The following is an 18,512-nucleotide window of genomic DNA, read 5'->3' as shown; positions in this document are numbered from 1 at the left end:
TTTAGCCGAAGGACGATAGCTCTCCCTACCCCTTCGATCGTTATAACTTCTTAGAGGCGGATAGCAAGATTCCGGCTCTAAAGAGATTCGTAAGTTAGCCCGTCGGGAAGGATTACCTATTTTTAATCTCGTACTAACCTCTATAGGCTCGGATAGGTATATTAGGGCAAGCTCCGTTTCCGGACTATTGCCGTAGAAGACTACCCTCTTGCCGAATATCCCCTCCCGCTTCTCGTATACCCTATCCTCGACCCGCGGTCGCCTTCCTTCGAATTAGCAGGTAAGGTATAGCTGTTCTATACCTTCGACCCGAGGTAGCTAAGCTATATCTCGACTAGCGGACCTAGTACTAATCTAACCCTACCTAGCAAATAGGCCCGCCTGTTCTATTTTCTAGTAGAAGGCACTCGAGGCCTCTAATATAATATTACGTTCCGCTCCGTATAAGATAGGGAGAATAAGTATCGGCCCTAGATATTAGAGAAGGCGTAGAATAAGGCTAGCTTTAGATATATAGACTAGCAACCTAAGATATTATAGAAGTAGAGAGTTAGCGACGTATACCTAAAGGCTATTAACGAGCTAGAGTTTAGAGGTAATTAACGGCCGTATCTAAAGATATCGCGATTCCGGTAGTACCTAAATCGGTAGAAATAAAATAAAAATAGTCCTATTCTTACCGTCGCCTATATCTAACTATATATTTTACTCTCCTCTCCTATACTCGCTACTACCGCGAAAATTGTACCGACCGTATACGCCGCTAATCCTCTATTTACTCCCTACTCTTTCGGCGTCGCGAAATGCTAGTAAGACGTATCGATCTACGCTATCCTAACGGCGAAAAGGGAGTCCCTCTCCTAAACCTCGCCCGCTCCTCGCGTCGTCTCCGCCGGTCCTCTATTTACTACCTACGCTTTCGTCGTCGCGAAATACTAGTAAAACGTATCGATCTACGCTATCCTAATAGTAAAAAGGGAGTCCCTTTCCTAAACCTCGCCCGCTCCTCGCGTCGTCTCCGCTAATCCTCTATTTACTCTCTACCGATACTATACGTTCTCCTATAGCAAAGAAAGGCGAGGTTAGATAGGAGCGGCTTTCTAATACGTAACCGGAGCTAAGCGAGTAGGGACGCTTATAGCCGCTACGTAAATAGAGACCTCTAGCTAATTAGGTAGTCCTAAAGGTTATACCCTTGCTAGTTATTTAAAGCTAGCCTTAGTTAGCGAGATGCCGAACTATATTCGCTCGAATATATTAGCCGACCGCACCTTTAAGGGTACGGTAAAATTAGTATAAGGCGATCTACGATCTACTAGATCGTCCGGATAGGGGGTTTAATTCCCTTATTAGCTATAACTTTTTTTTTTAATTTATATAATTATCTGTATTCTATAACCCTCTAGCTAATTAGATCGGTTCTAGATAGTAAGAGTTATTCGCTCGTAGTCCTTATAGAGATACGGGGTAGCGACTAGCGAGGGTATAACTTTTAGCATTAGAGGTTCGAATCCTCTATTAGCTATCCTTTTGCGCTCGCGTAAGGCGGCCGGCTATAGCCGCGAATTCTAGAGTTCCTATACGTGATTTTCCCTATATCCGGGAGCTGCCGCGCTAAGCGGGAGCGCCCGCGTATTTTAGGGATACTAGAACTTTATATATATTAAAAAAACCCCTAGCCTTCTAAGGTACGTGCTTTCTTATCTATACTAAGACGAGATAGAGACTAAAACTAAACGTGTCGGTCTATCTAGGGCCTCTAACTTATCCGGTACCGCCGTCTATTTAGAGAGCGTATTGTCTTTACGCGTAGCAAGAACGAGATGCAGCTTTAAATACACTCTACGCGCCGCTACGCTATCGAAGACGTCGCGTAAGGGCAAATTATAGCCTAGAGACGACAATAAGTACGGAAAGTTTATAAACTAAAGGAGATAGATTGCTCTACCTACGATACCGTACTTAGGCTCCTCCGCCTTCTTTCTAAGTTACGATAGCGTCTGTCTCTAGGGCGCGAGCACCGTACTTATAGTAGTACTAAGGAAACGTACTACTCTCCTATTCCTATATATATCTCTAGACGATAAAACTCTCTATTCCTACGCCCTATATCGAGGATTACTATCGCGTCGTCTATATCGATTTAAGTATAACCGAAATTAGTAGCATTCTATACTAACTATAGCCTCCTTTTTATATCGAAGTCCCTTCCTACCTCTACGTCGAAGAAGTCGTAGTATTTAATATAGCTATCGTTTCGTAGAAAGTCGAAGGATTAGTTATATTATAGTAAAGTATCGATAGCGCTAGGAAGACAGATTTCCTCTAACAACCGTAGGTCGTACCTAACTAAGACCCTCTATACGAAGGTACTATCCGTTCGGCTCGTTATAGTAGGATACGCGCGTAAAGGAACGACGACAAAGCGATCTATACTAAACGGCTATATAGTAGCAAGCTTTATCTGCGCGAATTCGATCTAGAACTAGTTAGTAAAAGCGCTATATTCTTAGGGTACGCGACGGATATACCTAGCGACAATACCGAGGAAATAGCGAGTTAGACTTTTAGAGGTATAGTCTCGGCTCGAACTCGTCGAGTTCGTCGAGCCTATTAGCATTCGTATATAGATTAACGTAGACGATAGACCCTTCTATTTGCTCTTCCCGTTGCGCCTAAGTAGTAACAACGTTAAGGTTACCGTCTAGGTACTTATCCTATAACTACTTAGGTACGGAGATCTATAGGAGTTAGCTTTCTACTACTATATACTAGACGATATGCGAGAATACGTGCTATATATTCTTCGTCCCGAGACTCCGTTCGCTAGTAGATCTTATTTATAACTAGAGATACTAATCTCGATATATGCCTAGACGGCTAGTAATCTATAACGCTATAGTACGGAGGTTTAGGAGAGAAGCCGTTATTCTTGTCTATATTGCGGTTCTCGCGTACGCGGCGTAATACCTCCTTAGTAACTAACTTGTAAATGTCTTATAGCGCTTCTTAATATACTAGGGCCCGGCCTATAGCGAGCTATTAGCGAAGTCGTATAGAAGCGCGGGGGTGCTTAATCTCGGCTATAGCGCGATTTAATTCCTAATATTAAAAGGCTCGCTACGGTATACTACGTAGAACGTCTATCTCTATAGCTCGATATTAGCGAAGGTAGCGTACGGCGACCGATACGCTAGAGACTTACTATTAGGAAGGGCTATAGCAGGCAAGACCGTATAGGAGGGGCGCCTTTATCGAGGTCGCTACTAGTAATATCGATAACTAGAAGGAGGTAGATATAGCTACGTAGAAGTAGTCGCTATATTAGTTATTATAGTAGTAATATTTAGACGACGCGCAACGCCGCAATATTACTATTTGTATACGTAACCGTCGCCGCGCGCTAAGCCTATACTAGCTAATAGATATAAAGCGACGATATAAAGCGACGATATAAAGCGACCCGCGATAATAATAACGGCCTCTTACGACGCGACGACGAACCCTCGACCTTACGCTTGCTACTCTAGCCTAGATCCTACTACTATAACGTCGGCATTATCGCTAGGGAGGTGTTAATACGAACGAAGTCGTTAAGGACTCGAGTTAAGGCGAAGGAGCGCGTCGTCTACCTCTAGTAGTATAATCTAGTAAGATATGTCTTCTAGAGCTATAAATTTATATCGTATCGAGGGATATAAAAAGATGTCCGTTAAGTAGATAGTACGCTAAAAATTACAATAAATGTACTAAGATTATCGTAGATTTCCTTCCGCAACCTCCCTAAATACTATATTCTCCCTTATACTCTATACTACGATTGCCCGCGCCTTAGTTTATTATAACGCTCGACTCGCTACAATACTCCTCTAGCGGGGCGAGACCGAATAATAATAAGGAAGGCTTTCGCCGGATAGGAGCGCCGTATATAGTTAAGAGACAACTCTACGTCGCTACCTAGTCGAAGCCTATACCGTTACGAAGGAGCTAGAAATAGTCTAAGAAGTAGGTTATCTTAGCGTACTTATCGCTAAATAGGGCTAGGAGCTATACCGTCTATTCCTAATCGCGAGTAGTACTCTCTAAGAGCAAGGCGACGCTAATACTATAGCCGGATATCGTATCGAATTAATACTAGATCTCGAGGACCTTTATAGCCGCCTTATCGGCGACGTCGTTATAGAAAAGGCTAGTAGCGATATAAAATACCTTAAGAGGCTTCGCGATAGTCGATCCTTCTACTAGCTACGATTCGAATATCTACCTAAGGTCTAGCTTCCGAGGGACGATACTAAACGAAGGAAACAAGCCGAACCGCCGTAGATCGAGAATCCTCTATAGCGGGCTAAGTAGTAGCGAGTCTTGCTATATCTTCGTAAAGAAAACTACCGACTCTTACGGTAATTCCTACCGAGTACCGTAAACCTCCTCGTACTAGAATTGTTAGCCGCTATATCGGAGTACGACCGCTACTATACTACTTACTATAGCTTTCTATACCTCGGACCCTTTAAGACTATAATCTTAAGCGTATATCTTCGCGAGTATTGCGGTAGGCCTCGAGAGACTACGATAGGTAGTTAGTAGCGGGCCCTTATTAGATTTATACCGGTACGACGCGAATAAGTATCCGGCGGCTAGGGGAGTTAGATCGAGGTCGGTTCTAGTAGAGTCTATAATAGTCGATCGCGATATTAGGTTGTTATAGTAGCAATTAATAACCGCGCGCCTACTAAAGTCGTTATATCTCTAGACATAGGCGCGTTATACGCGGCTACTATAGTCGTATACGCGACGCGCGCCTTCCTTAGAACTCGCGAGCGAAGGATACCGCAATTTCGTATAGCTTCTCGAAGGCCGTAGAGGTCGATAGAGCTACGATAGCGACTAAGAGGGTCGATAGCGTCGCATTTATAAAATCCCGATAGCGGAGCTCGCGATAGTAGGGCCTTAGTACCGGTCGTACGTACTAAATTACGCTTCCCGTAAGGCTACTAGCGCGATCGAGTATACCGCTTCGAGCAAATACCGCTAGATAAGGTATATACGACGAAGACGCCCTTTTCGAGACTACTATCGAAGTTATAGCTCGTCGCGGTATATACTACGACGTCTACGCCCTTCTAGATCGCTAAGGTATTAACGTTCCTCGCGTCTACTAATTAGAGGCCGCCGTTAGCCCGTTTTGAGCCGCACTAAGCCTAAAGGGGCCCTAACTTTTATTAAGTTATTATATTATAGACGACGAGTTCTCTACTCGTTCGCTATATAGTCTATAGCTATATATATCCCTATACTCTACTCTCTATACGTTCTTAGACCTATATACCCTATACCGCACTCCCCTCCCTTATAAAAAACAAACATATTAACCTTAGACTAATACAATATGTATCTCTAACGCGCCTACGCTTTAAACTTAGACGTCTCCTTAGCCCGCAACCTCTATAACGAATAGGCTAAAGACTACGTTAAAGACCTAGCGAAACATAATTACGCTTCTCCCTAAGCCGCAGTTTAAATAGCACTAAAATTCTAGCCTCTAAAACTTGAAAATGTAGTGCAAATTCTAGATATAGGATATAGAACTAGTCTCGTCGGAGAAGAATTAGCTAAAGCGAAGGGGAAGGAAGAATAGAAGATAGACGGTATAGATCTCACTTAGGGAATGTTAGATATTGCGAGGACGAAAGATTTGTATCGAGATCTTTAGACTATAGATTTGAATGAAAAAATTGAAGGGGTTAAGGATAGGAAGTATGATTTTTTGCTTTGTGTGGGCACTTTGACGAAAGGACATGTTGGACCTGGATGTCTAGGTGAGTTTTGCAGAGTGGTTAGAGGGGGAGGGCAGGGATTAGTGATTGCTACGATCTATGAGGAGATTTTTGAGAGTTTGGGGTATAAGAACGAAATCGAGAGGTTGCGGGGGGAAGGGAAGATTGAGATTTTGTCGATGGAAGAGATTGGGATTATGAGGGATCAGAGTAGGGGTGGGAGGATGGTTGTTTGGAGGAGGAGGTGAAGGGAGGTAGGTAGAGGATTGGAAATGGCTTACTCATTGCTCGTTGGCACATGTTCTGTTTTCAATAAGTACATGTATTCGGTCGAACGCCTGAGAACGTCCATCGTACAAAACATGGCTTCGTCACCTGGTCACCAACATGTTCGAGGCATCGCAAGGACAGAAAAGTAATCAAGATCGACAACCACGAAATCCGTAACCCACACCGCACTTTCTCCATCGCCTTCATCTTCGTCCTTCCTCACTGCCTCCACAACCACTTCTCAAACTCCTCCCCATCCCGACTCGACACACGATCCTCACCCCCAGTAGTCTTCCACCTCGTTCCCGCCGCCGCCCAATTCTCAAATTTTCTCGGATCCCGCATCAACCCTCCCAACCTCTGAACCTCTTCACTCTCCCCACCCTCACAAATCTTCCTCGCCTCCCTCGCCAACCTCGCAAATTCCCTCGCTCGCGCAAAATCTCCGTGCATAGCGACGATTTGGAAAGCGTCGTAGAATAACCTCGGAAGACGGAGATCAGATATCCCTTCTTCGATGTAAATTCTGTAAAGTTGATGAGCAGAAGTGAGAGATTCTTGAGGAGAAGTATAGACCAATTTCGGAGAGCCGATGATTTGGTCCAAAGTTGCGGCTCGGGTGAGACGTTGGTCACTTTTCTGTTTCTCTGAGGGTGGGAGGGAGCAGAGGGTACAGGTACATGTGAAAAGGAAATTGGATTTTAGTTCGGTTTGGCGTTGAGGGGAGGGGCCGCCTGGGATGTAGGATAAGGTGATTTCTTCGTTTGGGAGGATGGGACGGATGATGTGGACGAGCATTTTTCCGAGTCTTTCGTTGTACGCGTGTTGGGCGTTTGGGAGACAAGAGTGGTTTAATCTTGAGACTAGTGGGAAGATTCCACCGATGGAGCTGGAAGGTCCGAGAGGGTAGCCGTTGCTGCGAACGATGTTGGAAAATGGGGTTGGAGAGCCTGGGAAGTTGTTGTGGAGGCTGAGGAAAGCTCGCTGGGAGTCTTTGGGGAGGGATTTTATGATTGAGCGGAGGTCTTGTTCGATTGTGTTTGCATTTGTGAGGGTGGCGGTTGTGAAGAGTGGTGTTTCTGAGATTATGCATTCGCCTGGGGATAATTGACAGGTTGAGATTAGGCCTTTGCCTTTTCCTGGTATGTCTTGGAGTGTGAATGGTCTGTCGGCTGGAGATGGGGTGCCTTCGGATGAGGTGGAATTGTCGAATAATAGCGACATCTTGGGAATGTACTCGTAATAAAGACGGTATGATTCTCACGTCTTGAGGTTCGATTAGAGGCATAGCCCTAGAGCACATTTTGCAGCGATCCTCCACACTCTGATGTAATATGGATCACGATCCGACAAAAGACCGATGCCAAACTGGCGCAGATCTTGAGGCTACGTCCGGGTTTCCAACTTATTGTAAATGTTTCAAGCGTGTTTTTCAAGACAACTGGGTAGTTTCTGATTTTCTGTCATCAAGCTTGTTCAGCAGTGTCAAGGATCAGTTTGGTCCCTATGTTGGCGAGTGGCCATTTTGTTCAAAAACGGAAGACATTCGAGTCTCTCGATAATGCTGAGCGCCTCCAATCGGCATTGGCGTGCGGGCTTCACTTCTATTCTCTTCCGGATGAACAGTTGTCGTAGACTTCGTTTGACAATAGCTCGCAATGCAAGGAAAGCCACGATAACAATGAGGGTCGTCAAGCCGAGAAGGGGAAAGCCGATTGCGAAGAAGAGCCAGACGAAGCATACTAATGTGTAAGAGAGGAATGAGAAGAGATCGGGCGAAGTTCTGCCTAAGCGTCAGTCTTACCATACATTTGAATGGTAAGAGCGATTTGAGAACATCTCTCTCACGAAGACGCTAGCACATTGTCGCTGTCCACTGCAGATTGTAACCAGTGAACTTTTTATACGGGCTTCCATCATCGTCGTGCAGTCCAATAGTCCTCAGGTCCAGTAGTCTACTCTCAACTTTCCATTTCGTGTTGGTCTTCTCTCCGACTTCAGCCCAAATCTCTTTGATATGCTCTGCGTCCCCAAGAAAGATTCTATCACTCTGCGGTAGGATCCTCTGGTTGCCTTCTTTGATCAAGATATCGTGCCCGCCAGGATACCCATTCTGTGAGCCCAAGAACATACTTCCTGGTCGAGGCTTCAGAAGTGAGACTAATTTCGCGGCCATGATTGGCTGGTTGGCCCGATCGAAGAGGTGGATGAACTTCGCGCACCAGATAATGTCGATTCGTCTTGTCAGAGATGCAAGCTGAGACTCGGAGAAATCTTTCAGTACGTCCGCCGGGAAGAAATGGCCCTCGAAGTTGTCCAAATCCTTGTAAAAGTCATAGCCAATTTCGAAAAATCCAGGCTGGATGTCGAAGCCGTACATCTTGACTGAGGGTGCACCAGCGTATGCTAGTTCGCGGAGATCAGGTGCAATCATGCAACCGCAATCCAGAATAGAGGCACCAGATCTGACACGATCGAGCACTGTGTCGTAGGAGATATGCAGCCGCAAGTATGAATTGAGCCAAGTCAAGGCACCGACTGATGCGAAAGGAGCAATAGCCCATGCACGCTGTTGCTGTGATGATCGTGTCAGCATTGGTCTAATGACAGGGCAACACGAAGTCCGCTGCATACAGCATGCTTGATATGAGCGAGTACGTCGCTCGGGGCTATTCCGGAATAAGTTTCAAGCATTTGCCGAGTGTGTTGTTGCAGCACTTTATCGACGTTGCTCTGCCAATGCGGTGCATCTTCCTTCTTCACTGTCTGCTCGAAGGTATAGGAATCGGCTTGCGAGTTTGCGGAGGCCATGATCGAGTCGCGCAAGAACGACAGTTACAGAAGAGTAGCAGTCATCAAGTCAGAATAGGAGTAGATATCTTGTTTGCTTGTGAACCAGATGTGACGCTAGTCGAAAGTTTATTATTCACCAGGACTGAGACCAGCTACTGTTCCGATCCGGAACCGCTCAAAGTGGTATTCGCCACAATGTCGACTTGCAATCCGATAGCCACATTTTGAGCATTCGTAATACGGAGTGAATGAGGATTCTAACGGAGAAATCCATTCGCAATCCAACTCAGTAAGGGTAACGCCAGCCTGGGAAGCAGGCCTAACGAGATAATAGCTGTTGATGGCGTGAAATTGTGGGGGATATCATCGTATTTCGAAAACCAACTCTTCGCCGGGGAGGAGTTGAGGTGACGCATGTGAGCAGACTTGACTGATTCTTGATTCCGGAAAGAGACCACGCTCCAACATCTCCTGCCAAGCAACGAATCTGCCAACAATTATGTAGTGTGTCTGGACCTTTCGCGAGAATACGAGGCTATTGCAGCCTTGAAGTGCGCAGATATGGTCGCCTTTACGAGGGATCTCAGACCAAGAGTATGCGTCTCGCGGGACGTGATAGGGCGAGAAGTATGTGATGTAATATCTCAGGACTGCGGCATAGCTGGCAGTAATCGTTTCTAGAACCATACCTCGGACTGTAAGCGTCGTATCATCCGCTGAGACTCTCAATTCAGGGTTGTCGGTCCAGGGAAGGGTCTGTATGGCTTCGACCAACGCTGTTTTCCGGGACTGCCAATCCTTGGAGGGTGAAGACCAATCTGGCACCCATGTCGGTAGAGTCATCTTGGTTTTGTTCGCGAAGGTAATGACCTCCAAAGTCCCGGTCGAAAAAATGCATCTTGCTGCAAAGCTTTTGAATACAGACTCTGTGGTAGACTTGTAGTCAACACTAGGGACTAGCGTCCTCGCATCGTGGGCAAGCGCAAGCCGCGAGTAAAGCTTGTCTCTGGGGGCTAGACAATTATGCCACAGCCTTGTCCTCCGCATCAGCTCAAGAAAGCCTATTCCAGATCCTTCGATAATCAATCCAGTCTGATAGCGTTCTTCCGCGATGTCGGCGTTGAAACGCCGGCCACCTTTGACAGCATCGGCCAAGAAACCTACTGCGGTCTTGTCGACCACTGCAAACGCCTTGGATTGGACATCCGTCTCAACTCTCTCACGGAAATTGTAGTAGGACTGAAAGTCGACCACCCGAGAGCCACAGAAGATGTTGGCAGAGGTTGCGAGGCTGATCTCCTGCAGAGTCCAGGCTCTAGTACTTGGAGTGTGTGTCCAGGTGTCAGGGTCCATCACGTGCCTGATGCCTGAGGCTGCAACTGCTGCACTTCATCTTTAGACTTTCCGTAGATAGTCCTTCTTCTAAATACATCAGTTACATTAAGTGGTTATAAGCCCCCTGCGTTTCTAACGCACATAACACGTTTACTACGTATTCTAATAGTTACTCTAATAGCTACGTAGCTAGCGCTCGTTACTAAAAATTACGCCGATACTATTATCGTCGCTGCTACTACCCTCGAGTATTCTAGCAGGTACTAGTCCTAACTCGAGTCGGTTATATAACAATAGTGTTAGCTATCTGCTATATAATATAGGCGCGCCTATCGGCGACCTCTTAAAACAAGTCTATAGTCTCTTTCTATATTATCGCCGTCGCTATCTATAATAGCTCCCTCTATAACCTCTAGCGCTTATATAAGCAACATTCCTAAGCTAAAGAACAAAGAGAACTACTTGTTATAGTTATATACTACTAAAGGCGCTCTTAAAGATATGTCGGTTTAGCGCTATATATAAGGCACTCGCTAGCGACCCCTTTCTAAGGCCTCTAGTAAGTCTTCTAAGGAGTTTAAAGACCGCTAAGATAAATAGGACTCCAAAGATCAAACGGCGCGTACCTAGATCTTCGCTAATTGTGTTAGTAATATTTAATAGTTACTACTTAGTCTGTCTATATCCTAGGAAGTATAGGACTTCCTTAAGAAGAAATATACTAGTAAAGGTAGGTCTACTAAATTTATACTCTACTAGGAATATATTACCCTTCGGTATAATAGCAAGGACATTAAGAAGTTCTATAATAAGTATAAGAAGAAGCTTAGTGCCTTAAAGGATACTAAATTAGCTATTAGCTAATACTAGGCTATCTATATATTTATTATATAGATCTCTCTATTCTACGAGGCTTTCGTATAGATACGCCGAGAGTAGATGCGCGCCTCCGAATACACTATTAACGATAACACACTTAACAACATTATTAGCGCGTTACTTAATAAGAATATAGCTTAATTAAACTAGGCCTAATATAATAGCTTCTTTAGTCTTTAGCGCTAACTATAATAGCAAGGTAGCAATAGCAACAATAATAGCGGTCGAGGTAACTCGAACTGTAGCGGTCGTAGTAGCCGCGGAAATAGCAATAATAGTCGTAGTCGTAGTAAAAATAGCTAGAATAGTCAGAATCGCGAGAAGTGCTTATACTGCTAAGGCGCTTACCTATCCGATCGGTGCTATACTAAATACCCTTACCTAAAGGAAGAAGACCGTCTTCGTCGCGAGAAGCAGAAGGCTAAGAAGAAGCAATAACAGGCGTTAACTGCTTAGCAGCAACAGCAGCCGTCTAGTTAGGGTAGTTAAAATAGTACTTAGAGGCTGTATGCGGCTAATGCTACCCCGGGGGTATTATTAGACCTAAACTACAATTACGCCTTTACTGCAAGCGCTACTATAGTTACTGTTAGCGACTAGGTTTCTACGGCTCTTACGGCTAGCACTCGTACTACTAATTAGGTTGTCGACTTAGGTACTAGTATATATATAGTTAATAACCCTTTATTGCTTATTAAATACGAAGGCTGTTACATTCCTGTCCGGTTTAGAGGCAACACAAAGTACGCTACAATAGTTAGTATAGCTTAGACAGAGGTTGTTAATAAGCGTAGTATAAGCAATATAAAGTTGTCTAATATACTATATATACTAGGTCTAGTAGCTAACCTCCTATCTACTAAGAAGCTTGCCGATAAGGGCTGTTTCTATCGGAATAATAAGCGTATACTATTTACTGTTATTAACGGCTCTAAGGTTACTATTGCTTAGACATACCGAAAGAATGGTCTCCCCTATTTGTATATACCTACCTCTAGTCCTAAGGGTTAGGTTGTTGCTCTTCTATCGAAGAAGGGGGTACTAATAGGCACTATAGATGAATAGCATCTGCGATATAGCTATATTTATTACCGTAAGCTGCTAAGAATAGAATCTGAGGGTCAGATTGTTATTACTAGTGCTAAGAAGGACTTCCGCAACTACATTGCCTGTCGTATAGCTATGTTACACAAGGAATACAATCGGCTGCTACGCGTACGACTATCTACGATCTATTACATTATCTGTATAGATGTAGTTACTATTACTAATCCTAGTCTATTACAGGAGCGCTATTTTACACTGTTTATATGCGCTAAGTTAGGCTATCGATACGAATATGCTAGCACGCTCAAGTTAGGGGCTGCAGTAGCTATTAAGGACTATCGTGTACATATCCGTATATAGACTAGTTACTTAATCCCAATCTACCGCCTCGATAGAGGGGGTAAATACGGCGGAAATTAGCTATTAAGCTAGGCTCGTAATTAGGGCATTATACTATAGGTTATAGCTCCTTATTCTTTAACTTAGAATAGCCTTACTAAGGTTAGCAATTACATCGTATATACGACTGCGAGAAAGATAATACTATAGGCTAACCTTCTAAAGTCTCTATAGCTATATACTGTTGCCTCCGCTATACAGGTCCTTAATATTACGCTAACCGCTAATAGAGGAAGCCTATATACTATTATAGCTAAGGAGCTCAATTAGTTACGAATATAGCTACACCTATAGTACCTTCGAGCTTATAGCTATACTATAGTTGCCTACGATTACAGTGTAACTCGCGGAAAGAAGATAGACAGTAGAGGCCTAGTTAGCAAGCTAGTTAGCTATACTAAGGGCTCTATAGACTCTAGAAAATACATAATTTACTTACCTAATTAACACAAAGTTATCGCTTCTAAGGACGTCTAGTTTGTTAAGTTAGGGGGTAACCTCCTGCTTCTAGATAGCATAAAGCTATATACTAACACTAACGACTTGTCTAAGAACGAGTTTGTTACCCTTAAGTCTATTATGCCGGCTTTGTTCAATTCTATAAGCAACGAGGCTCCGTCGCCTGCCGAGGCTACTAGTATAGTCTAGCGGCTTCTAGCTTAGCAAGAAGAACAGCCTAAACAAGGACCTACATAGGAAATGGCCGATAAGGTCGCTAATCCGTTGCTAATCGATAACGACCTTCTAGACGTTTAACTAGTTTAACTACTAACTTCAAGTAATAAAGATAGCTTTTAGTTAGCCGAGAAAGAGCTAGCATATAATCTAAACGCTAAGAAGGGCGAGCTAGGCTAGTTACCTAAGTTTAAGCGACCTCCTAAGGCTATTAGTAATCGTTCTACGCGTAAGATACGGAGTAACAAGTCGGCTCGTAACCTGTTGCGTAGCTATCTAGCTAATTGTAGTATTAAGCGGTTAACTCGACGTATAATAGCTAATATGCTAATAGCCTATATTAAGGGTTTTATAGCTTCCTATTACATTGCTAAATAGTCTAACAAGCCTAAGGAGACTATTCCTATTCCGAAGAGCTATAAGGAGGCGACTTAGTTACTATATTAGCTATAGTAGAAGGAGGCCTATAAGGCTAAGTATAAGTTACTAATCGACAACTATATATAGGTGCATATGTCTCGGTTAGAGGTGCCTAAAGGTCGCAAGGTTGTCCGTAGCCGATAGGTCTTTACTATTAAGCGAGACGCTAATAGCAATCTAAGCCGGTTTAAGGCTCGTTAGGTCGTCCGTAGCTTTATATAGGTTAAAGGACAGGATTATAACGAGACCTATGCGGCTGTCGCTAAGCTATCTACGCTACGAGCACTGTTTAGCTTAATTGCTTATTACGACCTAGAGGCTAAACAGTATAATATCCTAACTGCCTTCCTTAATGCCCTTATCGGCGATAAGCATAAGATCTACGTTAAACAGCTATACGGTTTTAAGGACCGTAGTAGCAAGGGCATAGTTTGCCTATTACTAAAGGCACTATATAGTCTAAAGCAGTTACTAATGCTATAGTATAAAGAGCTTCGGAAGTACTTAAAGAGCCTAGACTTTGTACTAATAATAACTAACGTATATATGTTTAAACACGTTATTAGCGGCTCGATTATCGTTATCTACGTCGATAATATAATTATTATCGCCTATAGCCTATTAGTACTAGAAGCCGTTACTTAGATGCTAAAGGACCGATTTAATATACGAGAACTTAGTAACCTATACTACTATCTCGGCATGCGGATTATCCGTAACTGTAACTAGCGCACTATCTATATCGTTTAGGATGCCTATCTGAATAGGCTTAGTAAGAAATATAGTATGCGTAGCCGTGTCGGTCTAGCTACTCTAATAGCGCCTCGATACGTTAAGATATCGATTTAGCGTGTACCTAAAGGCTATATAGCTAGTGCTGCCTTTAAGACTCAATATTAGGAGGGTATTAGTAAAGCCCTCTAGCTAGCAATAATTACTCGGCCGGATGCTTGCTATACTGCTAGCCTGTTATCGCGATTTATTTCAAACCCGACCGAGGAGCATTATACCGCGCTTCTTTAGCTAATTAAGTACCTAGTTAGCACTCTAAGCCGTAGCATACGCTTTTAAGGCAATTAGAACGAGGCTAACGACCTTAAATTCGCTAGTTACTGTAACGCCTTATAGGCTAATAATCTAGTTACTCGTCGCTCTATAGGCGGCTTCTACTTTACTATCGTAGGCGGACCTCTATTATATAAGTCCGGCCGCTAGACGCTTGTTATACTATCGTTAACTAAAGCTAAGTATATCTAACTTACTATAGAGGCTAAGGAAGTAGTTGCCTTAGCTCGTTTATTAAAGGAAATTAGCTATAAGGGCTATATTCTTCTAGTTACGCTCTACGAGGACAATTAGTCCGCTATTACTATTACTAAGTCGACTAGCATTAATAGCCGCACGAAGTATATAGATACTCGAGTCTACTATATCCGAGAGAAGATTGCTAATAGTTCTATTATAGTCTAATAGGTTAGCATATATAATTAGATAGCCGATAGCTTTACTAAGCCGCTTAATAAGATTAAGCACGGCCGCTTTATTAAACAACTAAACCTAGTAGATTATAGGGTCGCTATTAAGAATGCTATAAAGCTAGCTATTAAGTACTAAAGGGCCCTTATTTGCTTTATATAGATATAAGAATAGTCTAGTTTGTTTACCTGTTTTGTTTGATTACCTAATACCCTCCTGTTTGCTTTGCTAACTGAATAGCTAATATGTTTGTTTCATTCTATAGCGATATGCACGTACTGAGGGGGTAACTTGGAGTGTATATCCAGGTATTAGGGTCCATCACGTGCCTGATGCCTAAGGCTGCAACTGCTGCACTTCATCTTTGGACTTTCCGTAGATAGTCCTTCTTCTGAATACATCAGTTACATCAAGTCTAGTCCAGTACATGTTTTCGCGCAAAGCGTCATAGCCTGCATTGAGCTTGCGCGGGCCTTCCTCGCACTCCTTCAAGGCTGACTCGGTGTCATGAAGGCTATCGATGAAGTGATCGGTCAGGTCAGACGGAGGACCAAGCATGATTGCCACTTCATTTGCAAAACGATAAATGTCGCCCATCATCTGAACCTGACTGGCTTTCTCAGCGGCATCAGACTGGTTGATGCATATAGCATCAATCCAGACGCGGCGCCGGCGGTGCTATGATGGTCAACAGCTGATCAGTGGGCACAGGATGTGATGTCTTACTGCAAACATTAGACGAAGAATGGTAGCAGCTTTGTCAGGGACGCGAGTGCGGAAGCCATCGAGAATGATATGCTTGGAAGCAACATCATATTTGCCGTACGTGATTCTATTCTTCGGATTCCAAGTGTAAGATATCGTGGCGTACTTGGGCTTCGCATCAGGTGCCAGTAATCTCTTGTGAACAAGATTGCATTGTAGCACGCCGTCATCCCCTAGGCCATGCAGCTCTATGAGACGAATGCTGCCCCGGGCAAGTGGCCTGTAGACATCTTTCAGATATGTTGACTGAGTGCCTTGTCTGAGCTGAGGACGATATGGCAGACCGTTTTGGGCGTCTCTCTGGTCGGCCATCCAGCTGGGCCAGAGCTCACGGCTCAGGCTGCGAGGCTGTCACTCCGGGCTGTGGGTGTGCAATTCTTTGGCAAGCATGAGACATCCATGAGGGACGGAGCGAGGACAGGGTGGGAAGAAACATGGTGATCGGCATGTGAAAGACACGAATGGAGACGTGAATGCAATCCTTCTGGGGTGGGGCGGGCGGACTCCAGCGCGTGTGGCTGGTGGCGGGTGGCTGGTGGCTGTGGGGGTCCGAGCTTGGGAAACTACGCAACGCATCGTGCCTGAAGTTGAAGTTGAAGCTCAGTTGTGTTCATCAAACAAAATCCACTTTCCGCTACGCAACTCTCCATCTGCTGCATTAAGTGCGCCGCCAAATCCCCATCCTCTGCTGAAACAACAGTGCTGCTCTCCGACACTCACAGCCTAGCACCGCCACCATGTCGACGCTCGAGGATCTGGATGATATGGAGCGCGATGGCAAGAAGGAGGAAAACAACGACGACAAGAACAAGAAGAATGAGGGAAATGGCGACGCAGATATGAAGGATGCTGAAGACAAGAAGGACGAGGAGAAGGAAGAAGAAATGATTGACGCCGAGATCCTCAACAGCAGCACACGCGACATCGTGGCCCGGCGGCGACTGCTCGAAAACGACACGCGCATCATGCGCAGCGAGTTCCAGCGGCTGACACACGAGAAGCAGTCTATGCAGGACAAGATCAAGGACAACGTCGACAAGATTGATAACAACCGCCAGTTACCGTATCTCGTCGGCAATGTGGTCGAGATCTTAGATCTAGACGTGACTGCAGAGGCGGCCGAGGAGGGTGCCAACATCGATCTGGATGCCACGAGGGTCGGCAAGTCAGCAGTCATCAAGACATCCACCAGGCAAACCATCTTCCTCCCACTTATCGGTCTGGTCGACCACGAGAAGCTGAAGCCCGGTGATCTTATTGGTGTCAACAAGGACTCATATCTCATTCTCGACACACTGCCTGCTGAATATGACAGCAGAGTCAAGGCGATGGAGGTCGACGAGAAGCCGACTGAGAAGTACACAGATGTTGGTGGACTGGACAAGCAGATCGAGGAATTGGTGGAAGCCGTCGTCTGGCCGATGAAGGAGGCCGAGCGCTTCAAGAAGATCGGCATCAAGGCGCCGAAAGGTATGCTGCTACATGATCACATTTTTTCATATCAGGACTAATCAGTTGCAGGCGCCCTCATGTACGGACCACCCGGCACTGGAAAGACGCTTCTCGCTCGAGCTTGCGCCGCTCAAACCGAAGCCACCTTTCTCAAACTCGCAGGCCCACAACTCGTGCAGATGTTTATTGGAGACGGCGCAAAACTTGTGCGTGACTGCTTCGCCCTGGCAAAAGAGAAGGCGCCATCCATCATCTTCATTGACGAGTTGGATGCCGTGGGAACGAAGCGATTCGACAGCGAGAAGAGCGGAGATCGTGAAGTGCAGAGAACCATGTTGGAATTGCTGAACCAGCTGGACGGTTTCGCATCAGATGATCGGATCAAGGTGCTGGCGGCGACGAACAGAGTGGATGTGCTCGATCCTGCGCTTCTGCGATCTGGTCGTCTCGACAGGAAGATCGAGTTTCCACTGCCGAATGAGGAGGCGCGAGCACAGATTCTGCGAATCCACAGCAGAAAGATGACCGTGGACGAGGGGGTCAACTGGCCTGAGTTGTCGCGGAGTACAGATGAATTCGGTGGTGCTATGCTGAAGGCCGTATGTGTGGAAGCTGGTATGATTGCATTGAGGAGTGGCCAGAGCAAGATTTCACATGAGCATTACGTCGATGCTATTGCGGAAGTGCAGGCCAAGAAGAAGGTGTGCATAAACGTGGCAACCTCGTTCACGAAACATTCGCTAACGATCAATTACAGGACACGGTCAACTTCTACGCATAGACGAAGCATTGCATGGTCCTCGAGACCGAACCCTACGATAGAGCATGTACACTACCTGCAACGATTACCGTCAGTCGATCGTTCGAAGACTGAAATTGCCCGCATGACATGACCCACTTTCATCCATATCAACCTGACAAGAATCTACAATTCATTCACCCATAGCTGACGGCGTTTCCAGCCTCAATCTAGGGTCACTTCACAACCTCCATCCGATCCTCACGGCTCTGGCTTGCACCAATTCGACTCTCGGACGCAAAGAATCACTTCCCGCACCGTCCTGCCTCTTTTCGCGTGTGCGCCTTCCCTCAGCATCCCGGCACTCACCCACCATTACACAACTACTCCTCCGTCTGCGGCTGTCGAGCTTTGCGCCACCATTCTGGAGGAGAGTTGATAAGACAGATCTGCTCCACTCACACCCTGAGGTAAATTACAATGTT

The 18,512-nt window shown here is 45.1% G+C and overlaps 6 protein-coding genes across 6 annotated transcripts; 3 read left to right on the top strand and 3 right to left on the bottom strand.

Annotated features, from left to right (window-relative positions):
* Positions 1-5,713: 5,713 nt before the first annotated feature.
* MYCFIDRAFT_43951 (uncharacterized protein) lies at positions 5,714-6,025 on the top strand (the record flags this gene model as incomplete). The annotated part of the gene is made up of 1 exon (XM_007921775.1): positions 5,714-6,025. A coding segment is annotated over one exon (312 nt), but the record flags the coding sequence as incomplete, so codon positions are not given.
* A 241-nt stretch (positions 6,026-6,266) lies between these two features.
* MYCFIDRAFT_43814 (uncharacterized protein) lies at positions 6,267-7,271 on the bottom strand (the record flags this gene model as incomplete). The annotated part of the gene is made up of 1 exon (XM_007921772.1): positions 6,267-7,271. The coding sequence occupies one exon, from the start codon at positions 7,269-7,271 to the stop codon at positions 6,267-6,269; it is 1,005 nt and encodes a 334-aa protein (XP_007919963.1).
* Positions 7,272-7,300: 29 nt separating this feature from the next.
* On the top strand, positions 7,301-7,793 carry MYCFIDRAFT_170046 (uncharacterized protein; the record flags this gene model as incomplete). Its single annotated transcript, XM_007923276.1, has 5 exons — positions 7,301-7,311; positions 7,358-7,437; positions 7,485-7,574; positions 7,617-7,636; positions 7,683-7,793. 5 exons carry the CDS (start codon positions 7,301-7,303, stop codon positions 7,791-7,793), a joined length of 312 nt encoding a protein of 103 aa, XP_007921467.1.
* A 205-nt stretch (positions 7,794-7,998) lies between these two features.
* On the bottom strand, positions 7,999-8,747 carry MYCFIDRAFT_100731 (uncharacterized protein; the record flags this gene model as incomplete). The annotated part of the gene is made up of 2 exons (XM_007923275.1): positions 7,999-8,622; positions 8,682-8,747. Coding segments are annotated over 2 exons (690 nt in total), but the record flags the coding sequence as incomplete, so codon positions are not given.
* Positions 8,748-8,882: 135 nt separating this feature from the next.
* On the bottom strand, positions 8,883-16,575 carry MYCFIDRAFT_170044 (uncharacterized protein; the record flags this gene model as incomplete). Its single annotated transcript, XM_007923274.1, has 12 exons — positions 8,883-8,926; positions 8,978-9,097; positions 9,127-9,270; positions 9,299-10,213; positions 15,347-15,361; positions 15,397-15,413; positions 15,442-15,749; positions 15,798-15,971; positions 15,999-16,163; positions 16,192-16,435; positions 16,465-16,524; positions 16,553-16,575. 12 exons carry the CDS (start codon positions 16,573-16,575, stop codon positions 8,883-8,885), a joined length of 2,229 nt encoding a protein of 742 aa, XP_007921465.1.
* On the top strand, positions 16,574-18,167 carry MYCFIDRAFT_60533 (uncharacterized protein; the record flags this gene model as incomplete). The annotated part of the gene is made up of 3 exons (XM_007922027.1): positions 16,574-17,306; positions 17,358-17,989; positions 18,046-18,167. The coding sequence occupies 3 exons, from the start codon at positions 16,574-16,576 to the stop codon at positions 18,067-18,069; spliced, it is 1,389 nt and encodes a 462-aa protein (XP_007920218.1). The 3' UTR covers positions 18,070-18,167.
* Positions 18,168-18,512: the final 345 nt, after the last annotated feature.

This window comes from Pseudocercospora fijiensis (assembly GCF_000340215.1).
Source record: "Pseudocercospora fijiensis CIRAD86 unplaced genomic scaffold MYCFIscaffold_1, whole genome shotgun sequence".
NCBI classification, from domain to species: Eukaryota; Fungi; Ascomycota; class Dothideomycetes; order Mycosphaerellales; family Mycosphaerellaceae; genus Pseudocercospora; species Pseudocercospora fijiensis.
Note: the sequence above shows the minus strand (reverse complement) of the source record. Positions and strands in the feature narration are given on the sequence as shown.